Source organism: Notolepis coatsorum (assembly GCF_963971535.1).
Source record: "Notolepis coatsorum genome assembly, chromosome: 10".
Classification (NCBI taxonomy): domain Eukaryota; kingdom Metazoa; phylum Chordata; class Actinopteri; order Aulopiformes; family Paralepididae; genus Notolepis; species Notolepis coatsorum.
In genome coordinates, this window is record NC_140174.1 from 108,648,952 (window position 1) to 108,668,555 (window position 19,604).

General features: G+C 45.2%; 1 protein-coding gene across 1 annotated transcript in view; it reads right to left on the reverse strand.

Moving 5' to 3' along the window:
• antxr2a (ANTXR cell adhesion molecule 2a) overlaps nt 1-19,604 on the reverse strand; it is a gene marked incomplete at its 3' end in the record, with an annotated part of 142,731 nt that overhangs the window by 13,428 nt on the left and 109,699 nt on the right. The window contains exons 11-12 of the mRNA XM_084323138.1: nt 17,085-17,163; nt 9,648-9,743 (exon numbers count right to left, since the gene is read on the reverse strand). Coding sequence (XP_084179264.1) covers nt 9,648-9,743; nt 17,085-17,163 — 175 coding nt within the window. The remainder of the gene's footprint in view (nt 1-9,647; nt 9,744-17,084; nt 17,164-19,604) is intronic.

The window sequence follows — 19,604 nt, forward strand, 5'->3', positions numbered from 1 at the left end:
AAACGAGGCACTTTCATTGCAGACAAATTAACGGATTTCCGGAGAAGATGTGCAAACAGTGACCTTAACGGCCCGTCTTTACACACAGGGGCCAGTCTTTACACACAGGGGGCCAGTCTTTACACACTAGGGGGCTAGTCTTTACACACAGGGGGCCAGTCTTTACACACTAGGGGGCCAGTCTTTACACACAGGGGGCTGGGGGTCTTTACACACTAGGGGGCCAGTCTTTACACACAGCGGGCTGGGGGTCTTTACACACTAGGGGGCCAGTCTTTACACACAGCGGGCTGGGGGTCTTTACACACTAGGGGGCCAGTCTTTACACACAGGGGGCTGGGGGCCAGTCTTTACACACTAGGGGGCCAGTCTTTACACACAGCGGGCTGGGGGTCTTTACACACTAGGGGGCCAGTCTTTACACACAGCGGGCTGGGGGTCTTTACACACTAGGGGGCCAGTCTTTACACACAGGGGGCTGGGGGTCTTTACACACAGGGGGCTGGGGGTCTTTACACACAGGGGGCTGGGGGTCTTTACACACTAGGGGGCCAGTCTTTACACACAGGGGGCTGGGGGTCTTTACACACTAGGGGGCCAGTCTTTACACACTAGGGGGCCAGTCTTTACACACAGGGGGCTGGGGGTCTTTACACACAGGGGGCTGGGGGTCTTTACACACAGGGGGCTGGGGGTCTTTACACACTAGGGGGCCAGTCTTTACACACAGGGGGCTGGGGGTCTTTACACACTAGGGGGCCAGTCTTTACACACAGGGGGCTGGGGGTCTTTACACACAGGGGGCCAGTCTTTACACACAGGGGGCTGGGGGTCTTTACACACTAGGGGGCCAGTCTTTACACACAGGGGCCAGTCTTTACACACTAGGGGGCCAGTCTTTACACACAGGGGGCTGGGGGTCTTTACACACTAGGGGGCCAGTCTTTACACACAGGGGGCTGGGGGTCTTTACACACAGGGGGCCAGTCTTTACACACAGGGGGCTGGGGGTCTTTACACACTAGGGGGCCAGTCTTTACACACAGGGGCCAGTCTTTACACACTAGGGGGCCAGTCTTTACACACAGGGGGCTGGGGGTCTTTACACACTAGGGGGCCAGTCTTTACACACAGGGGGCTGGGGGTCTTTACTAGGGGTGTAACGGTACGTGTATTCTTCCCGCAAATTTACGGTCGCACATGCGAGAACAGCGCGCGGCACACGTCTAGGGATGGGTACCTTTCACATTTGAACCGATACAGTACCGGTACCTGTGAATCGATACCGGTACCCAACGGTACTTTTTTTCGGTACTTTAGTCTAAAAAAATGTAATTTACCTACCTCAGTCGTAAAAAAAAATTCAAAACTTCAAATAACTACAATTTCGACCGTTTTCGGCTTGTCATTGCTCCGACTGCTTTGTTGTTGAATCAAGTCAAATCCTAGGTAAGCATATATTGTGCGTGTGAACGTTGACATGAAAATAAAAAAGGAAAAAAATAATATAAAAAAAAAAAAAAAAAAAAAAAAAAAATACCGGTATCTCACTTGAATCGATACTCGGTAGTACCGACGTGTTTCGGTCCGGTACCTCAAAAGTACAGAATTCGGTACCCATCCCTAACACCGTCACAGTCGGGATACAGACTGTGACGAGCGAGCGAGAGAGAGGGTGAGAGAGAGAGACAGAGAGGGAGAGAGGGACACGGAGCACCCCACACACACGGCGCGCATGGGGAAACAGGCACAATCAAATAAAAAGAAGAAACATACTTTTCCGGACAGATCATCTGAGCTCCACTGTGTTTAAATCCAAATAATCCTCTGCCATTGTTGTAAGCAACATGTCATCTGTTCTCTAGTCTTCAGTCTCGTCGTGAAGTTAATTCTCTCTGGAAGTGAAACTTAAGGATGCGCAAGGATAGGTTGGGGGCAGTAGGCAAGTGGATGCCTGAACACAGAATGACACCAGTATCACTGACTACCACGGCAAGCCTATAGAAAATTATTCTATTTAATAATAATTATTATTATTATCATAAATATAATATAAAAATAAAAAATAAAAATAAATTTGAATTTTGGTCAGAATTTATTGAAAGGATAGCCCCTTGAGATGCAGCATCTCATTTTAGAGGGGGTCCTATAAGGGGGTCCTATGTACCGAACTCATACCGAACCGTGACCCCAATACTGAGGTACGTACCGAACCGTGGCTTCTGTGTACCGTTACACCCCTAGTCTTTACACACTAGGGGGCCAGTCTTTACACACAGGGGGCCAGTCTTTACACACTAGGGGGCCAGTCTTTACACACAGGGGGCCAGTCTTTACACACAGGGGGCCAGTCTTTACACACTAGGGGGCCAGTCTTTACACACAGGGGGCCAGTCTTTACACACTAGGGGGCCAGTCTTTACACACAGGGGGCCAGTCTTGACACACTAGGGGGCCAGTCTTTACACACAGGGGGCCAGTCTTTACACACTAGGGGGCCAGTCTTTACACACTAGGGGGCCAGTCTTTACACACAGGGGGCTGGGGGTCTTTACACACTAGGGGGCCAGTCTTTACACACAGCGGGCTGGGGGTCTTTACACACTAGGGGGCCAGTCTTTACACACAGGGGGCTGGGGGTCTTTACACACTAGGGGGCCAGTCTTTACACACAGGGGCCAGTCTTTACACACAGGGGGCTGGGGGCCAGTCTTTACACACAGGGGCCAGTCTTTACACACAGGGGGCTGGGGGCCAGTCTTTACACACTAGGGGGCCAGTCTTTACACACTGGGGGCCAGTCTTTACACACAGGGGGCTGGGGGTCTTTACACACTAGGGGGCCAGTCTTTACACACTGGGGGCCAGTCTTTACACACAGGGCTGGGGGTCTTTACACACTAGGGGGCCAGTCTTTACACACAGGGCTGGGGGTCTTTACACACTAGGGGGCCAGTCTTTACACACATGGGGCTGGGGGCCAGTCTTTACACACATGGGGCCAGTCTTTACACACATGGGGCTGGGGGCCAGTCTTTACACACTAGGGGGCCCGTCTTTACCTCTCTGTCTGTCTGTCTATCCCTCTTTCCATCTCTTTCACCCTCTCTACCGATCTCTCTTATTATATAATTGATACCTCTCTCTCTCTTTCTCTCACTATCTCTATTGGCATGTGGGAGAGAGAGAGGGAGGGGAGAGAGAGAGAGAGAGAGAGAGAGAGAGAGAGAGAGAGAGAGAGAGAGAAGAGGGATGATGTGTGAGAGGGAGAGAGAGAAGAGGGAGGAAGTGTGAGAGGGAGAGAGAGAAGAGGGAGGGAGGGAGGGAGAGAGAAAAGATGGAGGGAGAGAGAGAAGAGGGATAGAGAGAGAAGATGGAGGGAGGGAGGGAGGGAGGGAGGGAGGGAGGGAGGGAGGGAGAGAGAGAGAGGAGGGGGATGAGAGGGAGAGGGAGGAGAGAGAGAAGAGGGAGAGAGAGAGAGAGAGAGAGAGAGATAGAGAGAGGAAGGAGGGAGAGAGAGAGGAGGGAGAGAGAGAGAGAGGAGGGAGGGAGTGATGCCCTCCTCCCGCTCCAGCCTGGCAGACTGGGGTTTAAATATTAACAAGCCACACATGGCCTCCTCTCTAGCCCCCCCCCCCCCCCCCCCCCCCCCCTGTCCCCCCCTTCACCAAGACAAACACACCCCACAGGCTGCAGCTTTACATCCTAATGCCTTTGTTGGCTTTCCAAAATATGCTTCCATCTCATCCTGGGTAGGGCTCCCCTCAGGTCCTCAGGAGCAAGGTGATGTCTATCATCTGTGAGGGGGGGGGGGGGTGATGAGAGGTCTCCCCAGAAAGAAGAGAGAGAGAGAGAGAGAGATAGAGAGAGAGAGAGAGAGAGAGAGAGAGGGAAAGAGAGCGAGAGAGAGAGAGCTAGAGAGAAAGAGAGAGAGAACCATCTGTACCCCTCTCTCTCTTAGCCCCAAACGATACTCAGTTGTGGGTTTTAGTAAGTGGTTTAAGTGGAGGAGGCTGGTTGTCCTGTGTCCCCAACACACTCACAGTGGAGACAGAGCGGTGAATTCAATGATCATCCATTTCCCTTTTCATATGATTTCACTTAGAGAGCACCCGTACATAGTCAGAAGGCTAAGGCGATCACAAGAAAAGTCATGAAATTCATAGGGCTGGACGAGACGGACTACTCTCTCACATTGAGCGAGCCCCGCTACACTCTCCCAGCTCGCTGAAGAGACAACAAGCATCGGTGAAGACCCGCCCTACTCTGCCTCTGATTCGCAGACTGTGGGTGGGGGAATGTGATTGGACCAAAGCAGAGTAGACAGACACACACACAGACAGTGGAGTCGGACATGCAAAGACGCTGCTTGCATTAGAGATAGCGGAGAATTTTTACTCGTTGCGTTGTGGCGATGACTCGCAGATAATACAGATAATACATATGAAAAGTATAATTTGCTCAGAGTCCAGAGACAGTTGTGGTTCGGTCCGGATCTGGACCGGAGTCCGGACTTTGAGAATGCCTGTGTTAGACCTACAGTATAATACTGCCAGCTGCTATAACAAAACCAAAAACGATCGGTATCGACAGTGTATCGGCCGATATGGCTCATAGACGATCGGTGTTCGGTATCGGTGGCAAAAAACGTGATCGGGGCATCCCTAATGATATCCATTATGATAGTAATCAGCTATGATATCCATTATGATAGTAATCAGCTATGATATCCATTATGATAGTAATCAGCTATGATGTCCATTATGATAGTAATCAGCTATGATATCCATTATGATAGTAATCAGCTATGATGTCCATTATGATAGTAATCTTTACACAGAGCATCATTCAAGTTTACAGTCTCACCAACATGTAGTCAACACGATATGTCTGCAGTAAATACCTTCTGACTGGGTTAAAGGACCAGACCTCTGTGGTCCTTTAACCCTTTCTGCACCAAACCCGAGTATACTCAGGTTTTTATCCTTTGATCTTTTTCCTCTGATCCCCATTGTAACTCGTGCGGACCTCCCTGTATCTCCTTTGCACCGCTGCCTACGTTAAAATTGCAATGGCGATCGAATCCTGCCAGGTGGCAGTATTGCCTACCTTTTGAACTGGGATAGTTTAGTGGGGGGACACTTTTTTATTTTATTTTTTCAAGAAGTCCTCCCCCTCAGAGGACAGAGAGACAGAGTGATCGCTCTGAGATTTTATCGCCTCAAACCTATTTCCCGTATACACGAGTAATCGCGATTGCGATGGGATCACTGGGGATTTTTAGTACCTTCTGGCTAAGGTAAGGTCTATTCTATGTCTATTTTACCGAACCTGAAACATGTTTTTGTATCGATCACAGTGTCGTTTTCTTTTACCTGACCTAAAAACATGCTTTTAGTAACGATCGCAGTTTTGAGTTAAAACGACCCCCCTCCCCCTTGATAATTTTGTGAAGACACATATGTACAGTATACATTTGATTTGGAAGTATTTGGGGTTTCAGGCGAGCAGCCCGAACAATTTGGGCATAATGCATATAACGCGTCATATCTCGCGATCTATGAAAAAATACTGGATTATTTTGGAAAGGGGCAATGTTTAGCGTGGAATAGCGCACAAACTACAGTATGTAGCAATTAATGGTTAGTCAGTGATGGACTATGAACAATGACTGTCAAATGAGCCATACTATTGTCTCCATAGCTATAATACAGAACACACGATGGGTCCGCAATAGGGGTGTAACGGTACACAGAAGCCACGGTTCGGTACGTACCTCGGTATTGGGGTCACGGTTCGGTACAACAGAAAAAAATATTTATAATAATTATTATTAACACTTTGGTTGCCTAAGGTTAAATTAATGATATACCATAGATTGCCAGCGCTATTTGTCTATGGAGAAAGTCCCCTTCTTTGCAGGGCTATAACTTTTTAAATTCTATTGCTACATTGCCATTATTAGGGCCCATTCAAAGTCCTATATGTATTGTTCATTGTGTAGCAACGTTAAACTTTTTCATTCACATATTCATAGTAAAGTATGGTCTAATGTATAAGTATGTTTTCATCTCTTTCTGCAGCTTTCTCCAGAACGTGATATATAGCCCCAAATGCATTATATTGATGATGAAATACAGTTTGATGGCAATCAGCGCGATATAAAAAATTCCAACTAGACGTACTTCTAGAAGTTACTACACGTCATCTGATGTTGACCGGATGGGCGAGGGGGCGTTTATAATTCCGTGGGCAGCGTTATACCAATCATCTAATGTGGGTCAAATGTTGATAATATCAGTTATTATCGAAGACGGTAACGTTACACGCTGAAACTCACCCCAGTCTCCGCGCGCCGTTGGGCGATCATCGTCGAGTAGAAATTTTATCATTATGGGATATATTATTACCCGGTCCATCTCCAGCTTGTATAATGGTATATACGTCCAAATCATGTTGTTTATCGAGTTATTGGCAATCGATCGCTATGTAGAGTGACGAGCTAGAGTCACGGGACATGTACCGAGTGGCCGGAAGCAATACGGACGTCTAGCAAAACCTCTAATGCGCTTCCTGTTAAGCGCTTGCGCCGATCGGCCACCAGATGGCGCTCCTGAACCGCCAGAGAGCTCAGTGGGTCCTGCTGGTGGATCTCAGGCCAGCGGAGGGACATTATGAATCTGATCGCAGATTTTTTAAATATTGATATAAAGACGACGTACAGCGTCCCCCGGCAACTTTAGCATGGCCAGCAAAGACGTCTAAAGACGGCTCCCGGCAGTCAAAGTGTTAACACTTTCGATGCCGGCCGTGTTTTCCTTTTTACCCCCATTGAATGCCGCCACCCACTTCAATGTTAGCATTAAAAACGCATAATCTGTTTTAAATTATGGCTATGTGTCTAATCTGCCCGTCGCTTATCAATGACTTGTTTGCAGTCAACATTGTCGAAACGGATTGTTTTTTAATCGGTTCATATCCTTTTTATAGCATTTCGAAAAGCTATCGTTCTCTCAAAAATTTTCGGAAAATTTTAAGATTCCCCCATAAACGGCATTTATTGGAATATTCTCGAATACACTAGACCAGTGGTTCTCAAACTGTGGTACGTGTACCACTAGTGGTACTTGGTGGTACTGCTGGTGGTACTTGAAAACATTTCCAAAAAAAAAAGAAAAAAAAAAAAGTCCACTAGTCAGGCCACTGAATTTAGAAGCAGGCCATGCCAGTGTTTCTGGTTGCTGCGGCGCGATAGTTAGATAATCTAAGTGGGGAACAACCAGGAGATCACTGTGACAGAGAGTAATGCAGTCTAAACAGTCATAAATCTTTAATTAAACTTCAGCCCTGATCATAACCATTTATTTTTAGATTTTTTTGTAATTGCTGCTAATCATTGACACATGCCTAGCCTGTAATAATCCCCCCCAGAAAAATTTACTTTGCATTTGATATATTGAAAATATTTAACTTTTTGTGTGTGTTTTTTTTAACAATAATTTGTGATGCCATCACACAAACTGGCATTTAAAGGGTAAACATTCAAAAATGTATTGAATATGTGTTTTCTTTTCTTTTTTACAATAATTTGTGATGCCCATCACAAACACTGGCATTTAAAGGGTAAAAATTCAAATATTCCTGCACCAGAATGCAGGAAATTAAGTTTTTGTAACAAAATAATTGTGTGTGTGTGTGTGTGTGTGTGTGTGTGTGTGTGTGTGTGTGTGTGTGTGTGTGTGTGTGTGTGTGTGTGTGTGTGTGTGTGTGTGTGTGAGAGAGAGAGAGAGAATGACGGACAATTGCTTGCTGTGTGAGAGAGAGAGAGAGAGAGAGAGAGAGAGAGAGAGAGAGAGAGAGAGAGAGAGAGAGAATTAAGTACATTTGCTGAAATACAGTTGTTCTTAATTTTCTCACTTGCTATGTGAGAATGTTAGTTATTATGTTCTCAATGCCCCTTGCATTGTATGAGTTGTGTGGAAGCGTTTGCTAGTTCTAGTGCTATCCCTTTGTACATTGTGGCTGTGTCTGACAAAAGTTAACAATAAATAATGGTATTAGGAATACATTTGCCTCCTGTGTGAACTGTGCATAGCTGAATAGACTGTATTTTAACGCTGGTCATTATGGTGGTACTTGGAGAGCCAGCTACGTTCTCAGGTGGTACTTGGTGTAAAAAGTTTGAGAACCACTGCACTAGACACGTTGTCATTTGTCGGCATATTTATGAATTGTTTTCAAATAAACGCTAGATTATCGATAGTATATGTGTACTTATGCACGCTATAGAAGCGGGCTGAAAAATCTATTCTCTCATTTCCTCAACATCACACACACACACACACACGGCACATGCTGATATCTCAGTGAATACAGCTCTGATTATCCTAAAACTGGTAACATAGACTCCTTACCTTAGATCAGATGTTCTCCAAAAAGATTATTCCAATTCCTGATCGCCATTCCAAATATCGATCGTGTTTATTGGTTGATTATTGGCTGCTGTAATTATATTCCACGCTGCTTTCCAACTCGTGATCACTTCCCTCATCATCAGATCCCTCGCCAGCATAATGGAGCCAGTTGGCTCCCCCCACAGGGATCCAGCAGTATAATCGAATGGCCTGCAGTTACACAGGGATAGACGATAGGGGGCGGTATTTTCCCATCTGAGCTCCTAGAGAGTCTGCTGTACCAACGGGAGACTCGGTTGATGAAATATTCAGATCGCTAATAAAAAAATAAAACGACAAATCGCGTCGTCGGCACTGAACGGGGGGCATGACAATACACATTGTCGGCATTCAAAGTGTTAATATAAAAAAATATATATTAAATGTTTTATTCTTTTTTTTATATATTATATTTATGATAATTATTATTATTATTATTAAATAGAATAGTTTTCTATAGGCTTGCCGTGGTAGTCAGTGATACTGGTGTCATTCTGTGTTCAGGCATCCACTTGCCTACTGTCCCTTTAACAACGTATCCTTGTTAAGTTTCAGTTTCACTTCTAGAGAGAATTTAACTTCACGACGAGACTGAATACTAGAGAACAGATGACATGTTACAACAATGGCAGAGGATTATTTGGATTTAAACATAGCAGTTCAACTGGAGAGGAGCTCAGATGATCTGTCCGGAAAAGTAAGTTTCTTTTTTTTATTTGATTGTGCCTGTGAGTCCGGCGGGGGAGAATGTTGATGTGTGTGTCGGCGACGCGTGTGTGTGTCTTTCCATTGGTTTCATTTGGTTAACGTTATTGAGCGAACAAGAAAACGAAAGAAAACTGTCAAATTGTAATGACCCTGCAGCTGTTCCAATGTAAATGTGCCTTCCTCCTCCGTGCACTTTCGCCGCTCTGAACTGAAGTCAGACTCGGTGTGCGGCGTGCTGTTCTCGCACGGACCTCGCGAGTGCCTGCATGTGCGACTGGTGTTTTTGCGCTGTGGGGCGCATTCGTCGTATGGCTGCGCGTACCGCACTGTGGCGGCCGTACCATAAATTCGCGGGACGAATACACGTACCGTTACACCCCTAGTCCACAAACATCGCTAAAATGGTCAATAACGCTGGCACCATTGAGTAAAGATGGGAAAAGAGCGTGGCGGTCAATGAGTTTAAAGCAGCACCAGAACACTTACCACTTTGCAGCACAGGGGAAAGAACCACCACATGAGGGCCACGGCCAGCAGACCCAGAAGCACCAGGAACACCATCAGCACCACCCAGCCGTCCGTCTGTCAGGGAACACATCAAACACACACTCACCATCAGCACCACCCAGCCGTCCGTCTGTCAGGGAACACATCAAACACACACTCACCATCAGCACCACCCAGCCGTCCGTCTGTCAGGGAACACATCAAACACACACTCACCATCAGCACCACCCAGCCGTCCGTCTGTCAGGGAACACATCAAACACACACTCACCATCAGCACCACCCAGCCGTCCGTCTGTCAGGGAACACATCAAACACACACTCACCATCAGCACCACCCAGCCGACCGTCTGTCAGGGAACACATCAAACACTCACTCTCATCAGCACCACCCAGCCGACCGTCTGTCAGGGAACACATCAAACACACACTCTCATCAGCACCACCCAGCCGACCGTCTGTCAGGGAACACATCAAACACACACTCTCATCAGCACCACCCAGCCATCCGTCTGTCAGGGAACACATCAAACACACACTCTCATCAGCACCACCCAGCCGTCCGTCTGTCAGGGAACACCGCGTATCTCGGCGCTATTTCGGCGTCGGGGACAACCGTGCTCGTCACAGATCTGGGGTACACGAGTTCGACTCCCGGACTCGCCGTATTTTCTCAGAGTGTCTTCCCCTGATCTATATCCCATTCAACCTGTTTCTGTCGGTCATGCTTGACCAGAAAAAAGCGATAAACGCTAAAAAATGAAGTTAAAAAAAAACACACACACTCTCATCAGCACCACCCAGCCGACCGTCTGTCAGGGAACACATCAAACACACACTCACTCTCATCAGCACCACCCAGCCGACCGTCTGTCAGGGAACACATCAAACACACACTCACTCTCATCAGCACCACCCAGCCGTCCGTCTGTCAGGGAACACATCAAACACACACTCACCATCAGCACCACCCAGCCGACCGTCTGTCAGGGAACACATCAAACACACACTCTCATCAGCACCACCCAGCCGTCCGTCTGTCAGGGAACACATCAAACACACACTCACCATCAGCACCACCCAGCCGTCCGTCTGTCAGGGAACACATCAAACACACACTCACCATCAGCACCACCCAGCCGACCGTCTGTCAGGGAACATATCAAACACACACTCTCATCAGCACCACCCAGCCGACCGTCTGTCAGGGAACACATCAAACACACACTATCATCAGCACCACCCAGCCGACCGTCTGTCAGGGAACACATCAAACACACACTCACCATCAGCACCACCCAGCCGTCCGTCTGTCAGGGAACACATCAAACACTCACTCTCATCAGCACCACCCAGCCGACCGTCTGTCAGGGAACACATCAAACACACACTCTCATCAGCACCACCCAGCCGTCCGTCTGTCAGGGAACACATCAAACACACACTCTCGGGGGAGCTCCCGTAGCTCACCGCGTATCTCGGCGCTATTTCGGTTGTCGGGGACAACCGTGCTCGTCACGGATCTGGGGTACACGAGTTCGACTCCCGGACTCGCCGTATTTTCTCAGAGTGTCTTCCCCTGATCTATATCCCATTCAACCTGTTTCTGTCGGTCATGCTTGACCAGAAAAAAGCGATAAACGCTAAAAAATGAAGTAAAAAAAAAAAAAACACACACACACACTCTCATCAGCACCACCCAGCCGACCGTCTGTCAGGGAACACATCAAACACACACTCACTCTCATCAGCACCACCCAGCCGTCCGTCTGTCAGGGAACACATCAAACACACACTCTCATCAGCACCACCCAGCCGACCGTCTGTCAGGGAACACATCAAACACACACTCACCATCAGCACCACCCAGCCGACCGTCTGTCAGGGAACACATCAAACACACACTCTCATCAGCACCACCCAGCCGACCGTCTGTCAGGGAACACATCAAACACACACTCACTCTCATCAGCACCACCCAGCCGACCGTCTGTCAGGGAACACATCAAACACACACTCACTCTCATCAGCACCACCCAGCCGACCGTCTGTCAGGGAACACATCAAACACACACTCACTCTCATCAGCACCACCCAGCCGACCGTCTGTCAGGGAACACATCAAACACACACTCACTCTCATCAGCACCACCCAGCCGTCCGTCTGTCAGGGAACACATCAAACACACACTATCATCAGCACCACCCAGCCGACCGTCTGTCAGGGAACACATCAAACACACACTCACTCTCATCAGCACCACCCAGCCGACCGTCTGTCAGGGAACACATCAAACACACACTCACTCTCATCAGCACCACCCAGCCGACCGTCTGTCAGGGAACACATCAAACACACACTCACTCTCATCAGCACCACCCAGCCGTCCGTCTGTCAGGGAACACATCAAACACACACTATCATCAGCACTTGTGAACATGGGAGCTCTCTAACCACTGTCCCTCAAGTTTCAAGTTTCTTTAATAGTTGTCATACAGAAGTACAGAATACTTTTATACAAAATGCTTCTTACTGTTACGCTCCAGAGACTGTGTTAGACAAGATAAGTATGAAATAAAATAGTATAGCATGTAAAATAGAAGTAAAGATAGAGGTCACAGTGTTCAGTATAGACATTTACTGTTGTGAAGCACTTTGAACTGCAACCTCTGTATGAAAAGTGCTATACAAATAAAGTTATTATTATTATTATATGTACAATGTTCGATGCAGAATAGAAGTAACTGAGTTACCATACAATATACAATATACTATGCAATGTACTATTATACAATACTATATAGTGCAGAGCAGAAATGAGATGAGGTACAATTTAGGTACAATTTACAGTAAGGTGTACGAGTTGTAGTGCAAATCCTTTACCAATAAATATAAAGTGTAAAGTGTGTTTAGGTGTTCTAAAGTGTGTAAAGTGGGTGCTGCAGTGAGTTGTTTGTTTAAAGTGAGTGTGTGCGTGTGGATGTGTGTGCTGTGTGCATTTGATGGTTGTTGCATAGTGTTTATTGTTCGTTTAGCAGCCTGATGGCCTGGGGATAGAAGCTTCTTCTGAGTCTTTCTGTGCTCGCCTTAAGACTCCGGTATCGCTTGCCTGACCGCAGCAGTTCAAAGAGGCAGTTGTTCGGGTGGCTGGAGTCCTTAATAATTATCTTAGCCTTCCCCCTGCACCGCTTGTTGTAAATGTTCTGGAGGGTGGGAAGCCCCCCTCCAATTGTGCGTTCGGCTGAACGTGTCACTCTCTGTAGTCTGCTACGGTCTTGTGCGGTGCTATTCCCAAACCAGGAGGTGATGTTGCCAGTCAGGATGCTCTCGATTGTACATGAGTAGAAGTTCTTAAGGATCTTCTGACTGACTTGGAACTTCCTTAGGCGCCTGAGGAAGTAGAGGCGTTGTCGTGCCTTCTTCACGTGCCCTGTCTCCCTGTCTCTCTGTGAGTGGTTGTCTCGAGTGACAGTGTGTTGATATAAAGGTACACACACAGCCAGCCCGGGTCCCGCCCCCACTGGGCCTGTCAAGGTGGTGTGATGGTCAAGGTGGTGTGATGGTGAAGGTGGTGTGATGGTCAAGGTGGTGTGATCTTCCCTGCGCCGTCCTTGATGTGGCCAACATCCGAGCAGTTCTCCTGCCCCCCCTGGGGAATATGACTCTGATACTTTGAGCTCCGAGCCTTGACTTTTAGCCTTTATCTTATTTTCATACCAGCACTCGTATTCGTGTGCTTTTTTTCTTCTTCTTAGCTCTAGTTATTTGTATGTTTCTATATGTATGTATATATATATACAGTATATATGTGTTTCAGTATGTATATATATGTGTTTCAGTATGTATATATATATATATATATATATTAGGGATGTAAAAATGTATGCTTTAACTCTGGAGATTAATTAAAATGTATTAAAGCATTAAAATAAATTAATCTAGATTAATCTATGGAGTGAAAAATCTTCAATTGTAGCGCCGGGGATATAAGAAAGAGCTGAGCCAATGGTGATGGTTTTGTTGAACATTTGTATTTCACAGGAGAGAAACTGTATTCAAAGAAAGCTATTCAAATAGTCTTTGAATCTAAATATACTTTCTTTGTGTTGATTTTACATTAATTCCATGATTTTACTCAAGTAAATATCTGTTACAAGCTTCGGTCTTATGTAGAAAAATGCCAATTTTAATCTAGATTCATCTAGATTAATTACAGAAAATGTTGAGATTAATTAGTAAAAAAAAATTTAATCTATTGACAGCACTAATATATATGTGTTTCAGTATGTATATATATATGTGCTTCAGTATGTATATATATGTTTCATTATATGTATATGCATATATATGTGTTTCAGTATGTATATATATGTGTTTCAGTATGTATATATACATACATACCAACAGGGCCGGACTGGGGAAATAATTCATACCGGGAGATATAGCGTGAAATATAGCCCCAGTCAGGCCACTTTTTAAGCCGGGGGTCTGGGGGTCCCCCACCAGGAACATTTTTGTTACAAAGACTTAATTTCCTGCATTCTGGTGAATTTTAGTGCATGTGAATCACAAACTAATGAGCCAACAATTGCTTAGTACAATGTACTGTTATGAACCTCAAATAAAACTGTTGTGGCCCTAGCAATGGTACTCTCTCCACCTTCAAAAAGAAAAAAGCAAGAGCACAACATATTTTTCTATTTACTATTATAATACAGTTAACCACTCTCTCCACCTATTCAAACAGAGCAAGAGCACAATACCCTATTCAGTTTACTGATGCACTACCCATCAACAGTTAACACTATGGTCGCCAAAAACGCCTTACCACGTCATTCCCCGCCATGCTCATTCTGCCAAAGACGGCGTACCACGTCTTTGATATCAATATTTCAAAAATCTGTGATCGCAATCATATTTCTCCCCCGGAGACTTGAGATCTTCTGTTGATCCCCTCTCAACTCTCCAACGGTTCAAGAGCGCCATCTGGTGGCCGATCGGCGGATCGCCCAAACCGGAAACAGGAAACGGAAGCTGGTGCTCATTCCAATTCGGTCCGATCACTCGCTAATAGTCCCAGGACTCGAGCTAGACACAATGGATAGCAATCCGTTACCAATAACTCGATAAACAACATGATTTGGACGTATATACTATTATACAACCTGGAGATGGATCGCATATTTCTATAGGAATATTTCTGCTCCACGCTCATCGCCCAACGCTACGAGGAAGCTACGGTAAGTTTCAGCGTTATTTTTTAACGTGTTCGATACAAACTGCTCTAATGATCATATCACCCACACTAGATGAATCATCTAACGTTGGCCACGGAATTATAAACAACCCCCCCCCCCATCCGGTCAACATCAGATGATACGTAGTAACTTCTAGAAGCACGTCCATTTGAAATTTTTTATCTCACGCAGATTGCTATCAAACTGTATTTGATCATCAATATAATGCATTTAGGGCTATAAATCACGTTCTGGAGAATGCTGCAGAAGTGTTAAAATAGCCCTTTACACAAACATTAAATAACAGACCTTTCATTAACAATACTATAATAACAGTAGCCACTGCCAGAATAGTGTGACACATGTATCGCGTGTGGTGAGCACACGCATGCATGCACAACGAAGACAGAAGATTGCGTTGTCTCAATCATTTTAACTATACAATTATGAGCTCAAAGTATGAGCTCACTGACTGAAATTTCCAACAAAAAGCATCAATTGTCAAATAATATTGATCACATTAACTAGACTAGATGTTTTTGAGGAAATTAGAAAGGGAACAACAACTTAACCCTTGTGTCTGATCATATTCTTATTTTTTGATAACTTTGCAGTGATTATGTTTGTAGCCAATATATGTGGTAAAGGTGTGTAATCTTTGAATTATCTTGGAATTTTTTTGACTTTCTCTTTCATAAATTGTTTATTCAACTTCAGCCCCGATCATAACCACCACATATTGTTTTTTGTAATGTCAGATTTAACAACTCTTTTCAGAAAAGTGGGAGTATTTCATTTTTTATCTGACATTACAAAAAAAACGAAAAATGGTTATGATCAGGGCTGAAGTTGAATAAAATATTTATGGAAAAGAAAGTGGGAAATTATTTCAACATATAATCTTTTTATGGCGTTTTTCAATTTAGTCCCCTAATATGGTAAGAGTATAACACTTTAGTTTTCAGACACAAGGGTTAAATTATTAATTTGTTTCTTGGCAGATTTAACATTGGGCTTTTGACAGGGGAGATGATGATGCATTGCATGGTAACGTTAGCTAGCTAACATCCATGTTTATTTTTTATCACTGACTAACCTGCTGGTCCCTTGACTTTGGTGCAAGAAAACATTTGATAAATGTTGCCGGATTTAGCAGCATCTCCTGTAAGGGACTTTCTTTTTTTTGTTTTCTCCCTCTCTGCTCCACCCTTTCTCTTTCTTCCACTGTCCATCTTGACATCAACGTTAATTGACTTTCCCTCTCTGATCTCTCCCGAGTCCCTCACTACCTGGCTCACTGGCTATTATTCTGCAGAGTGCCATCTGCCATTCCATTCGCCGTCTCCGCTGTCAATCAGTTGTATCGCCTGGTCCTGCCTCCACCAATCACATGCGGCAGTGTGGCTCCATTTTGTGTGTGTGTGTGATCCGCAAGAGGGAGAGAGTCAGAGAGATAGTTCTCCAACTCTGTTGCAGACAGTGAAATCCTGGTTGTTCCCCACCCACCTAGGTTATCTAACTATCGCGCCGCCGCAACTAGAAACAATGGCCTGGCAATAATAATAATAATAATAATAATAATAATAATAATAATAATAATAATAATAATAATAATAATAATAATAATAATAATAATAAAAAAATAATAAATAAAAAACACATTTTTTTATATATAATTTTTTTGTGTTTTATTTTTTTATCTGTGCAGGCCAGGCCACCGGGAAAACTCCCGGTGCTCCCGATGGCCAGTCCGGGCCTGCATACCAATTATTCGCCTCTTCTATTCTCGATCCATCTATCATCCATAGCAACACTATGTTATCACCGACATCCTGTTGGGGATCATCTGAGGTTTCTCTCCTCCACGCCGCATGTGGTGCTTTTTTTCCTATTGCTAGGTTTTAGTGAGTCGTTCATCATCTTCATTGGGGACAGTCTGGGGTGTTGCATAATGTGGATTTTATGGTATTTTTTGTTCTGGATCTATTGTGATGTTTCTTCTTGACCTGTAAAGCCCATGGGGGCAATTCCATGTGATCCTGGGCTATACAATACATTTGATTTGATTTGTATGCAAGATGTATATTCAATCTGTTAATAAGAGTCCATGATGGTTTCTTGAAGCGACAAACTCCATGCTCTCCCAAAACAAGAGGAGAATCACTCAAAATGACTCACACATGTCGTGGCAGTGATGGTGTAGGAACTGGAGATGAAGGTTTTGCCGCCATTCAGACTGATCAGAACCTCCATGGTCCTGAAACACAAGAAGAAGAGTTCAGACTGATCACAACCTCCATGGTCCTGAAACACAAGAGGAAGAGTTCAGACTGATCACAACCTCCATGGTCCTGAAACACAAGAAGAAGAGTTCAGACTGATCACAACCTCCATGGTCCTGAAACACAAGAAGAAGAGTTCAGACTGATCAGAACCTCCATGGTCCTGAAACACAAGAAGAAGAGTTCAGACTGATCACAACCTCCATGGTCCTGAAACACAAGAAGAAGAGTTCAGACTGATCACAACCTCCATGGTCCTGAAACACAAGAGGAAGAGTTCAGACTGATCACAACCTCCATGGTCCTGAAACACAAGAGGAAGAGGAAGACAAAGTGGTATGATTGGTACCATGAATACTACACTACAACAGAACACACAGACCAGTGGAGGAACAGGAACAGGAGAGTGCAGATACAGAGACACGTCCTATGACTTATTTAGACAGGGGAAGAGGAAGAGGCCCAAACGGGCACAATTAAAACCCTAATGATGAACGGCACCGCAATCTCCATATGTCCATTACACCTCGTTCCAATTACTGCAGGTTTAATGAGAATTCAGGAATACGGAACAAGAGAACCGCCTGAAATCCTCCCCGAGAGAGAGAGAGAGAGAGAGAGAGAGAGAGAGAGAGAGAGAGAGAGAGAGAGAGAGAGAGAGAGAGAGAGAGAGAGCGACACAGGGAGAGAGACAGAGAGAGAGAGAGACACACACAGAGAGAGACAGAGAGAGAGGGAGAGAGAGAGAGACACACACAGAGAGAGAGACAGAGAGAGAGGGAGAGAGAGAGACACACAGAGAGAGAGAGAGAGAGAGAGAGAGACAGATAGAGAGAGAGATAGAGAAACAGACAGACAGACAGACAGACAGATAGAGAGAGAGATAGAGAGAAACAGACAGACAGACAGACATACAGACAGACAGACAGACAGACAGAGAGATACAGAGAGAGAGAGATACAGAGATACCGAGAGAGGGATAGACAGAGAGGGAGAGACAGACACAGAGAGAGAGACAGAGAGAGACACACAGAGAGAGAGAGAGACAGAGACAGATAGAGAGACGTCACAGGCAGGCAGATAGGGAGACAGACAGACAGACAAAGAGAGAGAGAGACAGACAGACAGACAGACAGACAGACAGACAGACAGAGAGAGAGATACAGAGCGATACAGAGAGAGGGATAGACAGAGATACAGAGAGAGAGGGATAGACAGAGAGAGACAGAGAGAGAGGGAGACAGAGAGAGAGACGAATATGTAAAGCAGTTTGTCAGAGAGAGCAGCTGTGTTTGTGTGTTGGTGTTCAGGGGAGCCCTGGATGAAAAGGTATCGCTCTGGAATAATAACGGGAGAGCTGTGTGTTGCTGGGGAGCTCTGCCAGGGGCCAGGCCTCAGGCCTGCAGTCCTCCTGTGGGTCAGAACAGATGAGCAGCCAGACCACCGCCTCATTACTATGCAGTGTTTTAGAAATCCTACAAACGGACTCCTTTGCACCTTTCCTTGTTTTCCACACTCAATTATTTAAAATAACGCCGTACGGCGGTTTTAGGGGTCTGTCACAACGTCACCATGCATACGCTCCTATTTATTTATATTATTTATAGGATCTATAATCTCCTGTACATTGTATATTACTATTGCACTTTACTGTTACATTTGCACTCTGGTTGGATGCCAAACTTATTTTTGTTGTGCTGTACTTGTGCTGTATGATGACAATACATTTGAATCTAATCTATCAATTACCCTTTTCTTTAGTCACTGTTGATGGAATATACAGAAGGAAATTTTCTTCTGCACGGTGTGGATTCAGCAATTAAACATGTTCTTCTGCACAGTGTGGATTCAGCAGTTAAACATGTTCTTCTGCACGGTGTGGATTCACCAGTTAAACATGTTCTTCTGCACGGTGTGGATTCAGCAGTTAAACATGTTCTTCTGCACGGTGTGGATTCAGCAGTTAAACATGTTCTTCTGCACGGTGTGGATTCACCAGTTAAACATGTTCTTCTGCACGGTGTGGATTCAGCAGTTAAACATGTTCTTCTGCACGGTGTGGATTCAGCAGTTAAACATGTTCTTCTGCACGGTGTGGATTCACCAGTTAAACATGTTCTTCTGCACGGTGTGGATTCAGCAGTTAAACATATTCTTCTGCACGGTGTGGATTCAGCAGTTAAACATGTTCTTCTGCACGGTGTGGATTCAGCAGTTAAACATGTTCTTCTGCACGGTGTGGATTCAGCAGTTAAACATGTTCTTCTGCACGGTGTGGATTCAGCAGTTAAACATATTCTTCTGCACGGTGTGGATTCAGCAGTTAAACATGTTCTTCTGCACGGTGTGGATTCACCAGTTAAACATGTTCTTCTGCACGGTGTGGATTCAGCAGTTAAACATATTACATTTACAT